The sequence below is a fragment of the Lepidochelys kempii genome, chromosome 14, assembly GCF_965140285.1.
Source record: "Lepidochelys kempii isolate rLepKem1 chromosome 14, rLepKem1.hap1, whole genome shotgun sequence".
Taxonomy (NCBI): domain Eukaryota; kingdom Metazoa; phylum Chordata; order Testudines; family Cheloniidae; genus Lepidochelys; species Lepidochelys kempii.
Window position 1 is genome coordinate 7,321,229 of NC_136393.1, and position 19,511 is coordinate 7,340,739.

Here is a 19,511-nt window from a genome sequence, read left to right on the forward strand (position 1 = left end):
GAAACTTATCCATTTGCACTAAACTTTTGTTGGGATGGTTTCTCAGGTCCAGAATGGAATTTTTAATCAACATCAGAGAGATAGCAAAAACCCATCCCAGAATAGCTAATAGCCTAATGGTGAGGGGGACACACCTGAAACATGCAGGTTCAAGTCCCTGCTCTATCTGATTCAGATCAGTGACTTGAACCTGAATCTTCCACCTCCCAGGTGAACGCCCAGTTACTGGGATATTCCTGTGCTGGGGGGGTGTGAGTTTTTCTCTCAGTTTTCAGTAAAAGTTTCAAAAGGTCTCAGTTTCGTTCCATGGTGGATGGGAAACAAAATGTCAGAACCTCAGAATTTTTCATGGAACATAATTTTTTTCCCTGTCTGCCTTAGTGATGATCTCCTTCACAGGGAGTGAATTTACAAGATGAGACCAAAATCCACCTTTCCGCAAGGAACTGAGGTATGCCTAGCAATACCCCAAAACAGAGCTAGGTGGGACTAACTCTGATGGGGAACAAAGCACACTGACCAGCCACAAAGTAGAGGAAGACTGAAGACAGTGAACTGTAGTATAGAAGAGAGTGGTGATACTGGGCAGAGCAGCCCAGGAACAGAGCCAAGAGGAGCAGCAGACCAGCTCCAGACCAGAAAAGCAGTTTCCAACACTGAGCAATGACTGGTGATTACTGTTGCTTTAGGCTACAAATGTCTTTCACAATGGGTTTCATTGTAGCACAACAGTAACTAATTATTTTATTTAATGCATTAAAAAGACTTCAAAAAAATTATTCCAGACATTTCTATTTTAGTTCTATAATAGAAGTTTAATTGTAGTAAACTACAGTAGTTCGAAAAACAATGCACGGAAGCACGAATTATGATGTCTCATTTGGTTTTGTTAACTAGAAGTTTTTTAAGATCGCATGCAAGCTTCTCTTTGTTCAAAAACGTGTTCTCATTCAGACACCATAACCATGTAGAGATGTGAGCTTTTAGTTCAAGGAATGAACACACAATTGAGGGAGTTCTTTACTTCTTAAGTAAACTCCCTGATTCCTCTACCTGGGACTGAATTATGCCAGAACATCTGCACATCATAGACAATAACATGCTGTTTGTTCCAGGCAGCCAAAACAACCAAACTGTTTGGCAAAGCTAAAAAGAATTATTTTATTTATAGGCTTTTCTATGGCACTCATCACAGAGGTATCTGAAGGCTTGGCTACACAGAGCTTTAGTCACACGAGAGGTGTAAATTCAGTCTGCACTAGCATGTTGCACACTGGCCCACATTCTGGTGTGCACTAAAAGTTCCCTAGTGCACACTAACATAGTACTGTTTGAAACTGGACTACATTAACACGCACCAAAGGAACTTTTAGTGCGCACCAGCAGGGTTCACAAAGGCCAGTTAGCATGCAACATGTTAGCGCAGACTAAAATTTGCACCACTTTTGTGCAAACTAAGGCACTGTGTAGACAACCCCGAGATAACGAAGGAAAGCAAAATGAGATGGCGTGACTTGCTGTGCCACCAGCTTCCTGTGGGACTTTTGGCTAGGCACAGGATCGAGACCTCCTAAATCCCAGCCCAGAGTCTTCAATGTAAGACCATCCTTTTCTTTTATAAAATAGTGTTTCATATTAAACACTTATGTTGCTTCAAATAAAGCAAATACTGGGCAATAAGACACTTTTTTTCAAGTGTCTAGCACCTCTACTAAATTGAAAAACATGTCAATTACATATGGAATATGATATCACCTACAGTCTAGAGATATCACATTTATGAAGGGAAACAGCATACATATTGACAACTGTATAGTTTCTTAGCAAGAATTTTTGTTTTTAAATTGCTTGTAATTGACATATCATCAAATATTTAGGACTATAAAAGATTCTATATAAAGTCTGTTTAGTCTCTTTCGTTAAGCCATAGTGCTGGTTGTCTAATACTGGATAAAACAATCAGTCCAAAATTAAGTCCTTCAAAAGGTCAACTATCATTAAATGCAGCCAAAAAAGCCTCAACAGTTTTCTTTAATCTATTATTGAAAAATACAAGATGACATCAACAGCAGTTAATTTGCCAAATTGTTTAATGGGAACAAGGCAGCTGACCAGCCTTGTTCTTCACTAAATCAGGGTCATCCACCTAGGACAAAGTGCAAGTAATCAGTGTGCATTTTTTTTCTGCAATTGCAGAGCACCTACTTTGGTGAGCTTCAGTCCTTCCCACTGCTGTTTGCTACGTTTCTCTGCCCACACACAGGGATGATTTTTACAATTAGAAATGACAATTTAAAAGGGCTACATAAAAATAATTCACTGAAACAAGATCAAATTTATTACAAAAAAGTAAAAAAGCATCTTACAGGTGTCTGCACAGCATGGTTGTCCTCATCTGACCGGTGAGGTGGACTCACAGAATGTGACCTTAATGCTAGCTTCCCATTATACTTGTATCTTTCCCTGTCGTCACAAAACAGTAACAACCAAAATATAAAGAATTCACATCTAATACCATACTGGACAGATATCTTGATCTCAAAATATTTTTAAAGTAATAGATACAAGAGAAAATACTATGTGAGGTTATACAGATTAAAAATAAATTGGTTAACCGAATAAGAGGGAAAATTGTGTTTTTGTAGCATCTAAATTGAAGCATTTTAAAAACAGTGGATTTGGAATGAATTTCTCAAATACTCTTCAAAAATAAATTCACAATATTTAACACATCATGTAATGCTGTGTTATTGCAACATGTTTTCTTTGTTTTTCCTTGTTACATAAATATGGATGTTGGGTAATACGACAATTATTAATTTAGCTAGAATTTTATTCTTCACAATTGTGTACATTTTAATCCATTTACTCCTAAAGAAGATTTGCACTGGCTCAATACTGTTAGGTTTTATTTTGTCATATTAAAAGATTGCATTTTCTAAAAATACCCAGATTTTGCTCCAGGGATAGTGTTTTTAACATCAGAAGACATAGCCTAAAGTTGGTGGGGAAAAAACTTATTTGGAAGTGAATTGTTGATAATATAGAACATCAGAATTCTAACATCATGCACACAACTTCAATTAGACTTGTGATCCTAATTCCCTAGGTGCTTTTTGAAAATCCCACCCTAAACTGATAATTACATTGTGCATTGAAGATACCTACCAAATTCCTGGGTCTCTACATGTTATACAAAGTAATAACTTTGGAACAATTTCCTAAGTTCAAGGAAAAAAATAAGAAAAGGCTCCACATAATTAATGATAACTAAAACATTTATGGCAGTGGAATAATATTCAGAAACAGAAAGGCTATATTATGAAGCAGCTTGTACTATTGGTGAGATAATTTTCAATTGGTGTCACGAGTAGGGTCACAGTGATATGACAATTATCTTCCATTTATAGCACATTTTATCAGAAGGATCAAAGGGCTTGATAAAACTATACATAGAAATCACTTCATCCAACATGGAAGGGAAATTACACACCATCAGTTATTCTTCTTTGAAGGTATCATTTGATTGGATCCCTGCTCTTTGGTCTCAGATCTCTTACATGAGACAGGTTAGAGTTCTGCTAGTTCTTCAAGATTTTTAACTCCTTATGGCACTGGTAGTTCAGCTCTATTCAGAGCCCAACAGCTGGTAATTCAGTGCCTCAAGAACACTGTTTCAGTTCTTTGATGAGCAGGAAGCACAGAGTTCCCCAAACCCAAATGTTAAATGTGATAGCTGACAAAAGAATATTTATGCTGTTCAGACAACCACTTGGGACAGGGATGGGACATTCTGCCAGTGGGTTTCACAGATATTTGCTGACAGCAAAGGAATGGTGAGACTCAGAAGTCTTGGATTCTATTCCAGGCTCTGGAAGTCTTGTGGTACAGACTTTTCTACCTGCTATCAGTTACCCCTTTAGCTCACGTGGGAGAGGTATGTGTGGTGGAGCTAAAGATTCCAACCCTGCAGATTACCCATGTGGTTGCTAATATGATGCCACTTGATGGAATTTGTATGTTCAGTTTCCTCTTTCAAAAACCTAGGAAATTACATACAAAAAAATTCTTTAAAAAGAATATTACTATGGTTGCAAAGTCAAGCACTCAAAAGCTAGGAAATGCCAGAATTAAGGTTGCCTGAAACCCATCTGATGAGAAGGGACATAAATGTGAAGACTAAATTCCAAATCTTAAAATCTTACATTTGGTCTGTGTTAAATTACAGCTATGGAAACATGGACATCCAAAATATTGATAATAAAGCAATTACAATCCTTTGAATTATGGGGTTATAGAAGAAGTCTGAAAAGATCATGGATAGACGAAGTAACCAACAAAAGGGTATTGGAGATGACTGGAACTCAGCAAATGCTAGTCAGAAATGTTATGAAAAGAAAGATTCAATTTGCAGGGCAAATTTTAAGAAGTTCAGCAGTTGATACATGTTATGGGCACTGGAAGAGAAAGCGGACGACAGAAGAACACTAAGCAGAAAAAGATGATCTTGGTCAGATGAGGTGGTATAAATGATGGATCAAAAGGATTATTTATCCACAAATTGATTAGCAGAGGATCACACAGAATGGGCTACCATGGTTGCAAACCTCCAGTAATGGAGATGCCACATAAGAGGAAGAAGAGTGTAAGCTTAATTCAGCTCCCTATGTGTGTGCTTTATGATACAGTCTTTAATTACATGATCGCATACTAATTTTTCCACAGGACCCCTGCTTCATTCAGTGTGAATGATGGACCTTCTCTGGAGCTGAATAAGGGCTGTCTTGTCTGTAGGATCCCTACCTGATTTGTTACAGAAGCTCGGAAGGTATGCAGTGAATGAGGCAAGGGTCTGCAGGAAGAGAAAGGGCAGTCTTATGATAAAGACAGTGGAATGCTGCCCTGGAGAACTGACTTCTTTTCTTGCTTCTGCCACAGAGTTCCTACATGATGCCAATCAAGTCACTTAAGACAAACTTTTCAGAGGTGGTCATTAATTGTGTATGCCTCACATACTGGATGCGCAACTTGACATCCTGCAATCTGATTGACAAAAGGGCCGAGCACTCACAACTGCAAATAAAGTCAATGGCAGCTACCCTCTGATCATATGAAGTGCTATATAATGCTAAGTACTCCAAAAAATTAGATCCAAGGTGTCTTTTTACCTTAATATCTCTTAGCCTCAGTTCTCCTTCTGTGAAATGGAGATAAACAATACCGCCTCATCTCACAGGGGTCTTGTGAAAACAGATTCATTACTGTTTATGAAGCACTCAGATAATATAGTGGAGAATGCCACAGAAAAGTCCATGAGGAAATTAATAATTCTGTGTTCAGAGCACCCTATGAGGCAAGAGTCCTCTGGAAAAAAAATTGTATGTGTTAATTTAATTAAAACTATCACAATGTATATGCACAAGGGGGCTGAATTAAGGTTGCATGGCAGCTTAATTAACATTTGGGAAGTCTTCCGAGACCCTAAAATGAAACTGCTTGTGAAATTCTTCCCTCTTACCCTTCCCCCTCCCCCGCGGTTCAGAAGGCCTGTGCAACACTTAAGACTTCTTAAAAGAAGTGGCACACTGGGCCGTTGCATGTCTTTTACATAGAGTTTTCTATGATAATTGCAGTGTATTACTGTTACTCCTGCAAAGAGTAGCATGGCATTTTTAACAACACAGTCAGTATCTCTATACAAGAAAGACAGAATACTAAGCAACTGAGGGCCCACTAACAGCAGTCAGACACTAATTCATCACTAACCAAGAAAAGATGCACACCCCATACTTATTCATTACCATCATTTCCTGCAGTACAATATGAAGCAGAAGCCAAAAAAGACAAATCGAACTTTTGAACTACAACCAACACTCACAACAAACATTGTCCTTTTTCTGAAACTATTACACATCAAATTCTTCTGCCCCAGACAAGTTATTAGGGTAATCAAAATATTTTAATTGTGCCCCTAACATTTGTTAAACCATATTTTTTCATAACATTTTACCAAGCTGCTAGAATCATAATAGTTAGAATTGAAATGCCCAGTTTTATAATTTGTCATTTCTTTGCACAAAAATGTAGTGCTTACACATTTGTGTTTCTTAATTATGATTCAAGAGTTATAAATATGGTAAAAAAAGACTTAATTATATCATGCAAGATAAAAATGTTCCTGTTTTAGTCATCTAGCAGTATGAACGTTCAAAAGGTGAAAAAAACAGTCAAATTTATTTGAAACGAGAGACTTTAAATCACAGTTGCTGTCTGAACCTTATACATAATGGAGACCAAAAACATCATTTATGACGCTTGCATTATGGAAGCCCTTCATAGAGAGCTGTAGGCAAAATTTCTATCCTGTTTTAATAATGTATTAAAAACAACAAAAACCCCTTTGTTTAAAAATTAAACATTATTTAAATATTAAACATTCGATTTTCTTTTAATTGTTAAACAGATTACGAAAACAAGTTAGAAATGTATGTACTGTCTATTACACAGAGCTCCCATAAGGCCCATGTCACAAATGATGTCAGCTTAAAGTAACAATATCCTCTGCTTTTTTAAAAGCATACAACCCAACTTCCACAGCTCATGACTTCTTGCCATAGGAATGCCTAGAGTATCAATACAGATCTTGTATGTGGTGCTGAAATAAATGTTGCTCTTTCAAAGGTTATTATACTAGGAAAAACCTACAAAACAATGTGCTGCAGTGTTCTTATCACTGTAAGATCAAATACATGGACTATAGATTGGGAGAAAAAAATATAAACAGAAAATTAGGAAAAAGACACACAGAGAAAAAACTCTCCTTTAAAACCGTACGTATATTTCCAGGATAAGGTCTAAATACCACAGGAAGGAATAACCTTTTGATATTGCAGTAGTGCCCAGAGGCTGCAATCAAGATCAGGACCCCACTGTGATAGGTAATGTATGAACACAAAGGGAGAAGCAATCCCTACCCCAAAGAGCTTACAATCTTGTTTTATTTCTTACTATCACTGAAGATGAATGAATCCATAAGATGGAACTCTGCCTGAATGACTATTTCTAGGCCCTAGCACTAGCCCTGGCCACACCAAAGAACTATGGCAGCTCACAAATAAACACACAGAATAGAACATTTAAATTCAAGTGAGAGCCACAGAGAAGGCACGAGGGCAAAGGAAGAAAAAAGGTGAAAATAGCAAGAACAGTGGTTATACACCAAGGATTGTGGAAATTTTAAGGGCTCTTATCTTTCCTCCTCTTTATTTCTCATAGACAAGACAACAGACGTAAGATTTTAGAATAGACCCAAATGCAGCGAAGTAGGTTATTTGGTAAACAGTTTTGAGACAGGCATTCTAAACATAAAGGGTAGCACAGAATCAGGTATGGGAACTGTAAGAGAAGAAAAAGAAACAAGCATTGAGACTGGCATCACTAAGGAGCATAAGAGCGGAGGAAAAGCTACAAGAGAGAGGGTCAGAAACACAAGCACATGCTGACCATTGTAAGATCTAGAAGGCAAGGACAAGAAGTTTGAAATTAACGTTAAGTTTCATGGGGAAGCAGTAATTTAAAAGGGTAGGAGTGGAGAGTAACATGGTCAAAGCAATGGGCCAGAAATGTGTTTCACCAGTTTCAGTTCATGTCAGCCTCATTTACTGGAGGGGGTAGGGACAGTCCTGAAAAGGACAAGAGTGCAGTATTTAAGCAAGAAGATGATTAGGGCATTGACAAGAACTTTGTCCACCAGAGAAAAAAAAGACAGGGTGTATTTTTAGAACAAATCCGTGGAGTAAAAAGTGTCAGAATTGAGTCACAACCTGTATATGTGAAGGAATGGGAGAGATGAAGCTAAGTCTCATGTTATGGGCTCGAGTCCCAGGCAGAATGGCTATAATCTATATCATAATGGAGAATGGAAGTAAAGAATGGAGGATCTGGGAGAAAAAATTATAAGGCTGGCTTTGGCCATGTTACGTTTGAGGTTATAGAGAAGAATCTTTCTATGTACAGCACAAATCCATTCACATAAAGATAAAAATATATCCCCTTAATCAACGTACCTACTAACAAGTGGCCACGTACTATTTAAGTCAAGTTAGATTATTAAAATACCTTACATTCTTTACCTCCCAGCAAAAAATTCAGCTGTGAGTTATGCCAAGAGATGCTGAGATGAATTAAGAGTTTATGAAGAGAGAGACAATTGTTGGATGTACAGTATAAATTAGTCACTTCTATGAAAACTGAAACACAAACCAACTTTCCATGAGGAAAACAGTCCCAGCTTTCATCTAAGCAGCAAGGAACATTGAAATGTACCAACTGGAGCGTACCTTTCTTCTGGCATCAGTAAATATCAATAAAGTGTGAGGATAAACAATAGCAATTGCAGTGCACTGAATGGTTTGGATAAACAAAAGCTAGGAGGAAAAAGAACAAAAGGAATATAAAAATGCAAAGACTGTCTCCAGTGATTCATAACATTCCTACCCTTAACAGAATTTTATTCTGCCAGGATTTATTTTATATTGCAAGACAACAAATCTTTGTGTGTATGTAAATCTATATTTTATCTCAATACAGGCTGTTTCTTTTCAGGTTATGTGATGGCTAGATAAAGCTTCAGGTTAAAAAAAAAAAAACCCCAGATGTCATGTTCAATCTTAGCCACAAAAGATTACTCAAGTATTTTAAAACTGGAAAAATGTGTTTAGATATACTTTAGGCACCTCTTAGCTATTTTAAGTGGACCTTTAAAAAGAAGCAGCATTGCTCTGTTTTAGAAGTAGAAGCTTTAAAAAGGGCTCTCTCTAAGTGGGACTGTTGCTTAGCCTTAATCAAACCATACAGGACATAAGGGGGAGTCCCTTTGCAGTTTTCCCTGTTCACCTCTGGAAGTAGTAGACAAGGATGCCATTTCCCCCTTCTCTGTCAATGCAGGTGGACAGGGAGTGGCCACAGCCTTGATTCCAACCTCATCACCCCAAGCCAGCCAGGACAGTGGACTGGCATGGGAAGAGGAAGTAATTTTCTACTGATAAAGGAGAGTAGCAAATGATTTCCTACTAGGAACCAGGTGGGAGAACATATGGGTTCCTCCTAGAGTGCTGCAACACAACAGCACTGGGTTTAAGGCATAATCTAGACATCTATAAACAAATAAAATCTACTAATTCAGTTTGAAAGGTCAGATTTCTATTAAAATCTAACCATGCAATACTAGTTTAAATCTACCTTCCCAATTTTTGAAATGAAAACCTTTTTTGTCCCATCGAGTCCAGCATTACACAATCCCACTCTGGCGGGAAAAAAAAAATCTGACAATCTGCATTTATTTTACAAGTGTAACAGGTAAGTAGGCTCCTACGAAAAACAGCCATTTCCATAAGCAAAATAGCATATACACACAGAGTACAAAAACAACAGAGTACGGCAGGCCAACAAGTGCTCTTTTACTCTGATTTTTAAAAGGGAGGTGGTAATCTTGGGTTATGTTACTCAAACCGGAGTTTTAGTTGCTCTCAAAACCATAATTCATAAACATATTTCTTTGACATAAATGGCTTATTTTTTAAAATGTCTTCAGAAACTTCTACATTCTACCTGGAAGAATTAAATTACCAATAGTAGGATAACAGAATATTCATCAAAGCTAAAACATACTGCTTATCCACATAGGTCACATTAATAAACATTCTCTAGTACAAAGAAAAGGAGGTTTTGCTTTATGACATAGAATGGAACAAGCTCGCCATCTGCTGGCCATTACAATAAATTGCAGAGGCACTAAGAAACACTGAAAAAGGTTCACACTTTTAATATTTATTTACTGAGGACTGACAGCATGTTCACCACTGTAAAAACAAAGGAAGACATGGTCCCTGCCCCCAAAGAGCTAACAAAGAAATACAGACACATTTTACGTCAACTATTCCCATGAAATATTGTTTCTTTTTACAGATAAGGAAACTCCATTTGGCCCTTCCTTACCCCTTGCATAGCTCAAATGTTTTAAATATTTTCTCTTTTGTATTCAGTTTATGTGAAGTGGAAACTCCCTCTTTATGAATTTAACACGTAACTCAGAAGAAATGCCAAGTGTAAAAGTAACCCAGGTTTTCTCCTCCATTTTTTTCGTCTTCAAAAATTTAATGAACAAATTAAAGTTTTTCCCCCGCACACAACACAGATGTGTTCTTTCAATGATTACCCATTTCTAGAAGTTAGTATCTTGTGCTCTTGATTGCCTGCTAGCCACTAGCTGCAGACTAACACTACACTGCCAAAGAACACTGTCCTGCTTTACAGGACAACATGGTTTTAAAGCACTTGGAAGAGAGGAAGGTGATCAGGAACAGTCAACATGGATTCACCAAGGGCAAGTCATGCCTGACCAACCTGACTGCCTTCTATGATGAGATAACTGGCTCTGTGGATATGTGGGAAAGCGGTGGACGTGATATACCTTGACTTTAGCAAAGCTTTTGATATGATCTCCCGCAGTGTTGGGGACCCCAGGGCATAGCCACTAGTTAAGTCGAGGGGATGGAAGGCCATAAGGGTCGAGGAAGTCTCCCTGCTCTAGGCCTAAGGGCTTCTTGTCAACCCCCCTTAACAGAACTCAGGCCTAGCTGGTTTGAGTAAGCCCTTTTGCTCTTAAAACAACGTTGCAGCCACAGATAACACCTTATAGTATAAGGTTTGCTGACGCCAAGTTAACAGGAGGAGACAGCTTCAAGGCCAGACAGGATGTGCTGGTTGTTTAAGTTGCTAGGAATGCTTGTTAGAGGTTGCAGGAAATAAACATTGTTGTAACCCATATAAGGAAGGCAGAGTATTTGTGCAAAGCTTTGATTGGCTGATGTGTAGTGCAGCAGCATTAAGGAATATAAAGTGTGTGTAATGACCTGCTCTAATGTGCAGGATTTGAGATTTCTTTCCCTGTACCTTTCCTTGGAATTCCAAATAAACTTTTCTACTTCTCCACCCCGTTGTGATTATTGGGTAACGCACACCGGGCAATGAACCCCTGCTGTTGCTTGCCTCAGGCACGCTGTGCTGGCAACAGCACTATTCTTGCCAGCTAGTTAAAGAAGTATGGACTGGATGAATGGACTACCAGGTGGATAGAAAGCTGGCTAGACTGTCGGGCTCAACGGGTAGTGATCAACAGCTCGACGTCTAGCTGACACCCAGTATCAAGCTGAGTGCCCCAGAAGTCGGTCCTGGGGCCGGTTTTGTTCAACATCTTCATTAATGATCTAGATGATGGGATGGATTGGACCCTTCAGGAAGTTCACAGGTGACACTAAGCTGGAGGGAGAGGTAGATACGCTGGAGGGTAGGGAGAGGATCCAGAGTGGTGATGAGGTTCAACAAGGACAAGTGCAGAATACTGCACTTAGGATGGAAGACTCCCATGCACTGCTACAGGCTGGGGTCCAACTGGCTAAGTAGCAGTTCAGCAGAAAAGGACCTGGGGATTACAGTGGACAAGAAGCTGGATACTCAGTGGTTTGAGCATTGGCCTGCTAAACCCAGGGTTGTGAGTTCAATCCTTGAGGGGGCCATTTAGGGATCTGGTGCAAAAATTGGGGATTGGTCCTGCTTCAAGCAGGGGGTTGGACTAGATGACCTCCTGAGGTCCCTTCCAACACTAACCTTCTATGATTCTATGAGTCAATAGCGTGCCCTCATTGCCAAGAAGGCTAAAGGCATATTGGGCTGCATTAGGAGGAGCATTGCCAGCAGATGGAGGGAAGTGATTATTTCCCTCTATTCAGCACTGGTAAGGCCACATCTGGAGTATTGGGTCCAGTTTTGGGGCCCTCACTACAGAAAGGATGTGGACAAACTGGAAAAAGTCCAGTGGAAGGCAACGAAAATGATTAGGGGGCTGGGACACATGACTTATGAGGAGAGGCTGAGGGAACTGGTCTTATTTAATCTGCATAAGAGAAAAGTGAGGGGGGGATTTGATAGCAGCCTTCAACTACCTGAAGGGGGGGTTCCAAAAAGGATGGAGCTAGGTTGTTCTCAGTGGTGGCAGATGACAGAACAAGGAGCAATGGTCTCAAGTTGCAGCGGGGGAGGTCTAAATTGGATATTAGGAAAAACTATTTCACTAAGAGGGTGGTGAAGCACTGGGATGGGTTACCTAGGGAGATGGTGGAATCTCCTTCCTTTATGGTTTTTAAGGCCCGGCTTGACAAAGCCCTGGCTGGGATGTTTTAGTTGGGGTTGGTCCTGCTTTGAGCAGGGGGTTGTACTAGATGACCTCTTGATGTCTCTTCTAACCCTAATCTATGATTCTATGAAAAGTGCAGTTCTACTCTGAAAAGTGGCTTTGAAAAAAAATGTCATAATGGAGTTCCACATTTACTGTCACAATTAATATTTAATTTGCTCAGTTTAGAAGTAGAATGAGGCTTATTTAATTACCATCATGGGAAACACAGATTGAGATCTGAAACTTATGTTATGCTCTTTTTGCATCATGTATCTTCACTTGCTATAAAGATTACGAGGCCAAATGCTGCTCTTTACTTACACCCATGAAACCCTGTTGTCCTCGGAGGGTATCCTCAGTGTCGTCTGTGCAACTCTGTTCTCTGTGGTTGCACAGGCTTAACTAGATGTGTAATCTGGGCAGATGGCCTGGCACTTAGAATTTAGTTAACAATTCTTCTGCTGATGTGAAAGTCAGAAAAAGCAACAGTTTCATAATGCCTGAACTGGGTTGATTCTACAGGGAGAACATTAGTAAAAGGTTTCCTCCCTCTCCCCTCTAAAGTTAGCAGATATAGTAAGTAAGTAAGCAAGCAGATACCTGAATACACACAGAGACCAGCTCTAATGAGTAAAGGGGGGTCATTTTTACAATCACTGAACAGACTATTTGGAACTTTAGAGGGATTCTCAGGTACCAGATGCAACCACAACAGCTGCCAACTATGGTCTAGAAATATATCTTAGTGTTATGTAGCCAAACAGGAAAGTAAGTGAGGTAAAGACTCTCCACCACCACACATCCCCGTGCAGTTGCATAGGACCTATCTGGATCTTGGGTACAGATATGGGTAGAGAGAAGGGGTTGCGCTCCCTGATATTTCTCCCTGCAAGCAAGTTGGAGGAAAGAGAAAAGGAAGGCTGAAAGTAGATGGAGGTATGGGCTCCAGCCACATCACCCACAAGTTGAATACCAGAGTTGGTTGGATGCAAGAGAGGAGGAGTATGCTGCATCTTGTACAGTGCTAACGAAACCTGTTTCAACACCTATTCAGCCCCACTCTCAGAACAAAAGGGGAGCTACAGAGGAATCGTGTCTCAGACGGGCATCTCTAAAGCACAAAGCCTTTCTGGTTCTATTTTTAGGGTGGCACAGCCACACACCTCCCCATATTCAAGGGTGGCCAAGCCTAAAAGTTAATCTAGCCATATGTATTTTATTTTCCTTTGCTATTTAGACATTTCTTTTTGGGAAGACGTGTCAAGATGTTTGATCAAACCTAGAGGAGTAACATGGTAGTGCCGGGACTCTCATGGCAACTGCTGATATTCTAACTCTGTGCTTGGCATCTACACTCAAGATAAGAAATCCATATCAGTGAGCATGAGTGAAGGCAACTGAAAGACCAACTAAGAGTATCAAATGTGATACACGTGTTATCTCAGGTTTAATGGACATTAAGACATACCCAAATTTTAAGTCACTGTTAGAAGGAAGTGAAGCCATCTGGTAAAATGTTTAGCCCCTAAGTGACTGACTTAGGAGCCAAAAAATCACGTTTACTTTTCTATAGACTTTCAATAAGACTTCTGAAAGTTTTACTCCTCACCTATCAAATTATGCCTGGGTTAAAAAAAAATGTAGCCTCCACAGGCAAAAACATTTGAGTAAGATGAGAGAAAAATAATGGATTTAAAAACCAAAGGCCCAGTGTTGTGCAAATGAATGAGAGGTAAAATACTGAAATCTTCTAGCAAAAATGTCAGATTCGACTGTGGCTAGCATTGAGCACCTAAATCAACAGTTAATCATCTAAATAAAAATGATGTGGGTGCTCAGTGCCTTTGAAAATTGGGTATCTAGGGTGAAATCATGGCCCTACTGAAATCAGTGGCAAAACACCCACTGAAATCAATGGAGCCAGGATTTCACTCCTAATTGTAGCAGTTAGTTAGTAATTTGTTAGTCTCTAAGGTGCCACAAGTACTCCTTTTCTTTTTACTCCTAATTGTAAGTATCCAGACTTGAAAATTTTGGCCAATCTTTGCTATCAGAGCACAGCCCACCTTTGAACTACTGCACTGATAGAAAATGTCTGCTAGCAGAACACAGGAGGATGTTCCACAGTCTTACACAGGATTTATACACAAAAGAGCTGCTTAACAGAGCCCCAAGAAAAAGACTTCAAAAAGACTGCATCTTTAATAATAAAAAATAAAAAAGGGCTAGCACACAAACAGCATAATCTAAAATGTCATTAGAAATGCCTCACATACAAAAAGGTCTAAGTAAAGGAAGATTTTATAAAGTGATCAAAAACACACTAAGGGGGAAAAATCTTTTAAGATTAAAAGAGGTTTTTCAAAGGACAAGTAGAAGTGGTTGTAAAATTTATGAGGCAGCATTAAACTTCAGTTCCAATTTGCAATAAATTATTCACCATAAAAATACACATGTGAAATAAAAGTTTCTTGTGCACTTTTCTGTTTGTTTAGCAGGTTGTATATTTATTAATTTGTGCTGGATCAACTGGAAGTGATAAAACTACACCAGCTGACATCTCAAATATTACCTCACCCTCATATGTATGGTTAGAGGAAGAGCTACAGATTTAGGGACAACTGCAGAAGAATTTGCAGTTTGCAGAAGAACACAGGCCAGGACAGCATGCTTCCTTACATGCATGAATTAAATATTTAATATTAAATAAATAAGGGAGACTTAAGTAAATATATCTTTCTAACAAAGAACATATCAATAAAACAAATCCAAATGGCATTTCTAGTCAAAACATCGCATTTCTAGTCAAAACATCACATTTGCCAAGGTAACCAATTTGCTAAAAGAGGAACGTAAGTTTTATATTTAGTTCATTAAGGAAAGTCAGGTTAGGCACCCAGAGATCTGACAGCTGATCAATACTCTCAGCAACTGCAAGTGTCAATCTGGAGACCTCACTGTAATTCAGAGAGCTGTTCCCAAAGCTCCTAAAGTGATTATATTAAAAAGTTTCCTGCAGAAGTCAACTCATCAACTGTTTTTCCATATTACTAGAGTATCCCTCACATCAATAGATGATTTGTTCCTTTTTCACTTCCATTATTTAGTTAAAACTATTTTCCAGTGTCATGGACAAAAGAGATTTCACACAATAATAAAGAGGTCTATTACTAAATTATATGTCAAAAAGCTTGGAGCACAAAACAAACTGAAGACAGAAGTAAGATCAACACAATATACACATCTTGTTAAATTTAACATAATGTCATAAGATGATTCTTGTTCTAAACCATGTATTTTGATCAGTAATGTCCTAAATAATTGCCCAGAACCAGTGTATTCCCCAAGATCCCGAATCTTGGGAGACCTGCAAGAGAAACTGCACTGATTTCAAGGCCTCTCCTTGACTCTGCCTGTGTGACTCCACTGGATCTGCCTACTTCCACCCTAAGTCCTAATCAAGGCATCCAAAGTTAACTCCCTCTGAGGCCTTGGATTTTTCGGTTCAGTGTACCTATCTGTCAAATGATGTAAAATATTCACTTACACTCATCACAAGAGTGTTGTGAGGATTTTCTGATCTCTAAAGGGTTTGAAGAATGCACTTATCAGAAGTGGAGTAGGCACCCTCCACCTATAGTTAAGGTTGACCAACACTTTCTATTAAAAGACCCTGCTTTCAGTTGCTTATAAAAAACTTTGTCAAACTTTAACCATTCAGGCTGAAATTTTCCTTGCTGGCTATCTGCTTTAGGTTGAAGGTTTTGTTTTTGTTTTTTTAACTTCAGCAAAAACCATTCAACTGTTTCTCAGAGCAAGACTAGGAAAAACAAATTGTTCTGCCCATGGGAATAAAAATTCTTACAATCATTTTGCTGAGAAGTTCTAGCACCTCCATGCTTTGGATCAGGGACTTAAAATTGGCAGAGAGGACACACTGGAGTGAGGGATGTACCTTTTGCCATTTCTGTGATCTCCATCAAACTGCCCAAACATAGCCAAATTATAAGCTTCCCAAAATTTTCAGTTTGCACATGCTCAGTAGAGACTTGTTAGAGTTTGGCTGCTAAATTTCCTAAGAGTCTGCACTGAGCATGCTCCGAGTCCGGGCTCCTCCGGAGGGTAGGCTTTTCCCTGCAATTGCTCTTCTTGGCTGTGGAAGGCCACTGTGGAGCCAGGCACAGGAACCGAAAACAAGGAGACTCTCTCTTGTGCTTCTCAATGCTCAGGGTACAAGGAGTAAGAGGAAACAGAATGATTTGAATACCTGGCAAAGGGAGGTAAGGGAAGAAGAAGGAGGATTGTAAAAGCCAGAGAGTGGGAGAGAGGAAAGGGCAGGAAGACTGAATTGGAGCAGTGGGGGAGAGGGGAATAGTTTGTGATCATGTAATTAAAGACTATCATGGTGCTTACTCACAAAGGGCCAAATTCACATTGTATAGGCAACCTTAATTCTGACATTTCCAAACTTTTGAGTGATTGACTTTGCAACCTTAACGTTCTTTTAACATATTGTTATTATACACAAAAAACTAGCACTTTACAGTAAGATTATGTTCAATTCAACATGTTAATAAGCATTATTTAAAGTTCAGATTTTTAATTCTTACCTATGGGCAAGTGGTGATGCTACCAAAGCTGACTCCTCTCTAGAAGAGAATTTCCACGATTCCTCCAGTTTCGATTCACTTGTTCCTAGTTCTCCCATGACCCAGTCAGGTAAAGTTTCTGGGCTCCCACTCTGTGCTCTCGTTGAATTTGGTTCATCAAAATAGATTGACTATATTTAAAAAAAATTAAAGATCCAGTAAATCGGAAAAGATTAACATTGTAAGATCTAGACTTTTAAAAAAAACAGGAATATATGAACCCTTCTTTATCATTATCATCACTTGCTTGTGGTTTGGTAGCAGCATAAAGAATGCAATTCCATTTCCACTACAGTCAAAGGGAGTTTGCCAGTAAGTTCAATGAGTGCATGAATGGATGCTTAAAATAGGGGGCCAAGAATATTGAGTCCCGGATATAAGGGAAAATAGTTATAAGTTTACATAGCACTTATTACCACAGAACATCTTTGCACAGCCTGTATTACTGATAGCTAACAAAACTGTTCTATGAACAGTGTCATAAATTGCTAACTAACTCTGAAGAGCAGAACCAGGCTTAGTTACATACCATGTTAGTGACCAACCTTCCTGCACTAATCCAGCACCTTATGATCCAGACCCGATTGCCTCTTCCAGTAGTAAGGTTCACAGCCCAATCCTCCAACCCCAGCATTCCCATTACCTTGGGGCCCTGCTCAACATGAAGCCATCCTCAACACACACAGAGAACATTGTTCTAAAACATTAATTATTTTTAGGTTTTGACATTCAAGTTGGGGAGGGAAGAGGAAAGAACAAACAAGGAAAAAAAAATCTTTGGATGGCCTAAGAGATCAGAGATGGTTAGTTTAGTATAGAAAATCATCAATATTTTCTCAATCCAATAATCAATTTATTATTGTTTAACCCAAACATATATCAAATCAAAGAACACTTCAAAACCAAAAATTGGGTCGCAATACCGCTGCAGTAATGCCTTTCATCCAATAAGCTAAATGCATTTTACAATACTAATAAATTAAAGTACTGATTTTCCAAAGTGCTGAAGTTAATGGGAGCGGCAGAAATTTCAGAATTTCTAAAAGTCAGGCCCTACCCTTCACAATGCCCATGTGAACCATTATCCCCACACACACTTTTTTTTTTTTTAAACATAGATGTAGAGTATTTAATTGATTTACCCATCTAAGTCTGCAACAAAGCCAGGAATACACCAGGACATCAGATTTCTGAGCCCTATGCTTCAAGCACAAAACTCTTTCCTTTCACAATACCAATTTGAAGTTCAAGTCTAGCTTTGAAAATACTGACTGTGTCCCTTTAAACACATTTTATGTTATCTGTAAATATCAGTTAGCAACTAATCAGATACAATCAAAAGGGCATCTTTCAACACTTTCTGAACTTCTGTTTCATTTGAAGAAGAAACAAAACAGGTCACATAAAAAAAATTCACAAAGACCTAGAAATCTGTTTGCCAACTGCAGTTATAAATTATTAAGGGACCTATGGTACAAGTGGTAGGCCAACACTCACTCCTTGCAATTCCACTGAAATCACTGCAGAATTTGATTCCGTCTGTAAACAAAAGTGAATACTTAAATATATAATTTTTAAACTACATTTATGAACTAGCCAAGTTTGTTCTCCATAAAAATGAAATAAATACCCACCATATATGAAGGCAAGGTTTTCAGTATTCCGGGTTCAGGTTTATGTGTAAAAGGGCCTTCTAGAACTCCTCGTTTCAGCATATGCAGCAACAATTTTGCATACAAGTTCCGATTCTTTCTACCCATAATTCCTGCACCTGCTCCTGAGGGCTCACAGAGTTTTTTAATCCAGAGTGCACATCTCTGACGTTCTAGAAAAATACATTCCATTACAATAGACTTTATCAGAAAACAGAACAAACTTAAGAACAGCAGAAGTTAAAGAACCACAGCATAATTTTGTAGATGTCTCTCTCTTCAACCAAGAATTTAAGTTTTGCACAAAGGAAGTTTTAAGGTAGAACATGAAATTTTACAAGGATGAGTATATTTTTCATAGAAAGGAACTTCAGGTCAAATAAAGCACAAACGGAAAAACATAATTTATCCACTAGAAAAATCACAGAAAAACAAAATTGAATTCCGTACTAACTTTAAGAGGAGTGCCATAGAAATACTTCCATGCTATACAGCTCAAAACATACATTTTAAATTCAGTTTGGAAACTTATAGAGAGCCTGTGCAGTCAGATCATGAACAACTAGTGTTATGTACTCCCAGAGAACTACATCACTTAATAGTTTATGTTGCTTTCTGAACCAGCTTCAGTTTCTGAGTTGACTTAGGGTACAGTCCCATGTACACTGCAGTAATCTAATCTTTCTATGATCAAAGTAGTAAGGTTCACATCCAAAAGAGAGTCTCAATCTCCTAGTCTGTCATATAGGAGTTAAAACCCTCCTCAACACTGTGGTTTGTGATATTCTAATATCAGCTTGCTACCCAACAACATCCCAAACATGCACACTCTAGCTACAAATAGCAGGCACATATCCTCAAACAAATATAATCTTCACCATGATTTCTATTTGCTTACCCCCAACATTACCAGCAGCATCTCAGTTTCATCCCCACTGAGTTTCAACTAGCTAGTTGTCATCCATGCCCCCAATT

General features: G+C 38.7%; 1 protein-coding gene across 9 annotated transcripts in view; it reads right to left on the reverse strand.

The window, feature by feature from the left end:
* The window catches only part of CEP112 (centrosomal protein 112), a 362,242-nt gene that overhangs the window by 337,258 nt on the left and 5,473 nt on the right, over positions 1–19,511 (reverse strand). For 8 of the 9 annotated variants that reach the window (XR_012154913.2, XM_073311622.2, XM_073311620.2 and 5 more), the window contains exons 3-5: positions 18,519–18,709; positions 16,846–17,015; positions 2,367–2,463 (exon numbers count right to left, since the gene is read on the reverse strand). Coding sequence is in view for 8 of the 9 variants with exons in the window: in XM_073311622.2 (XP_073167723.1) it covers positions 2,367–2,463; positions 16,846–17,015; positions 18,519–18,709 (458 nt within the window). In the remaining variant the exon portion in view is untranslated. The remainder of the gene's footprint in view (positions 1–2,366; positions 2,464–16,845; positions 17,016–18,518; positions 18,710–19,511) is intronic. The other variant, XM_073311623.2, reaches the window with a different exon arrangement.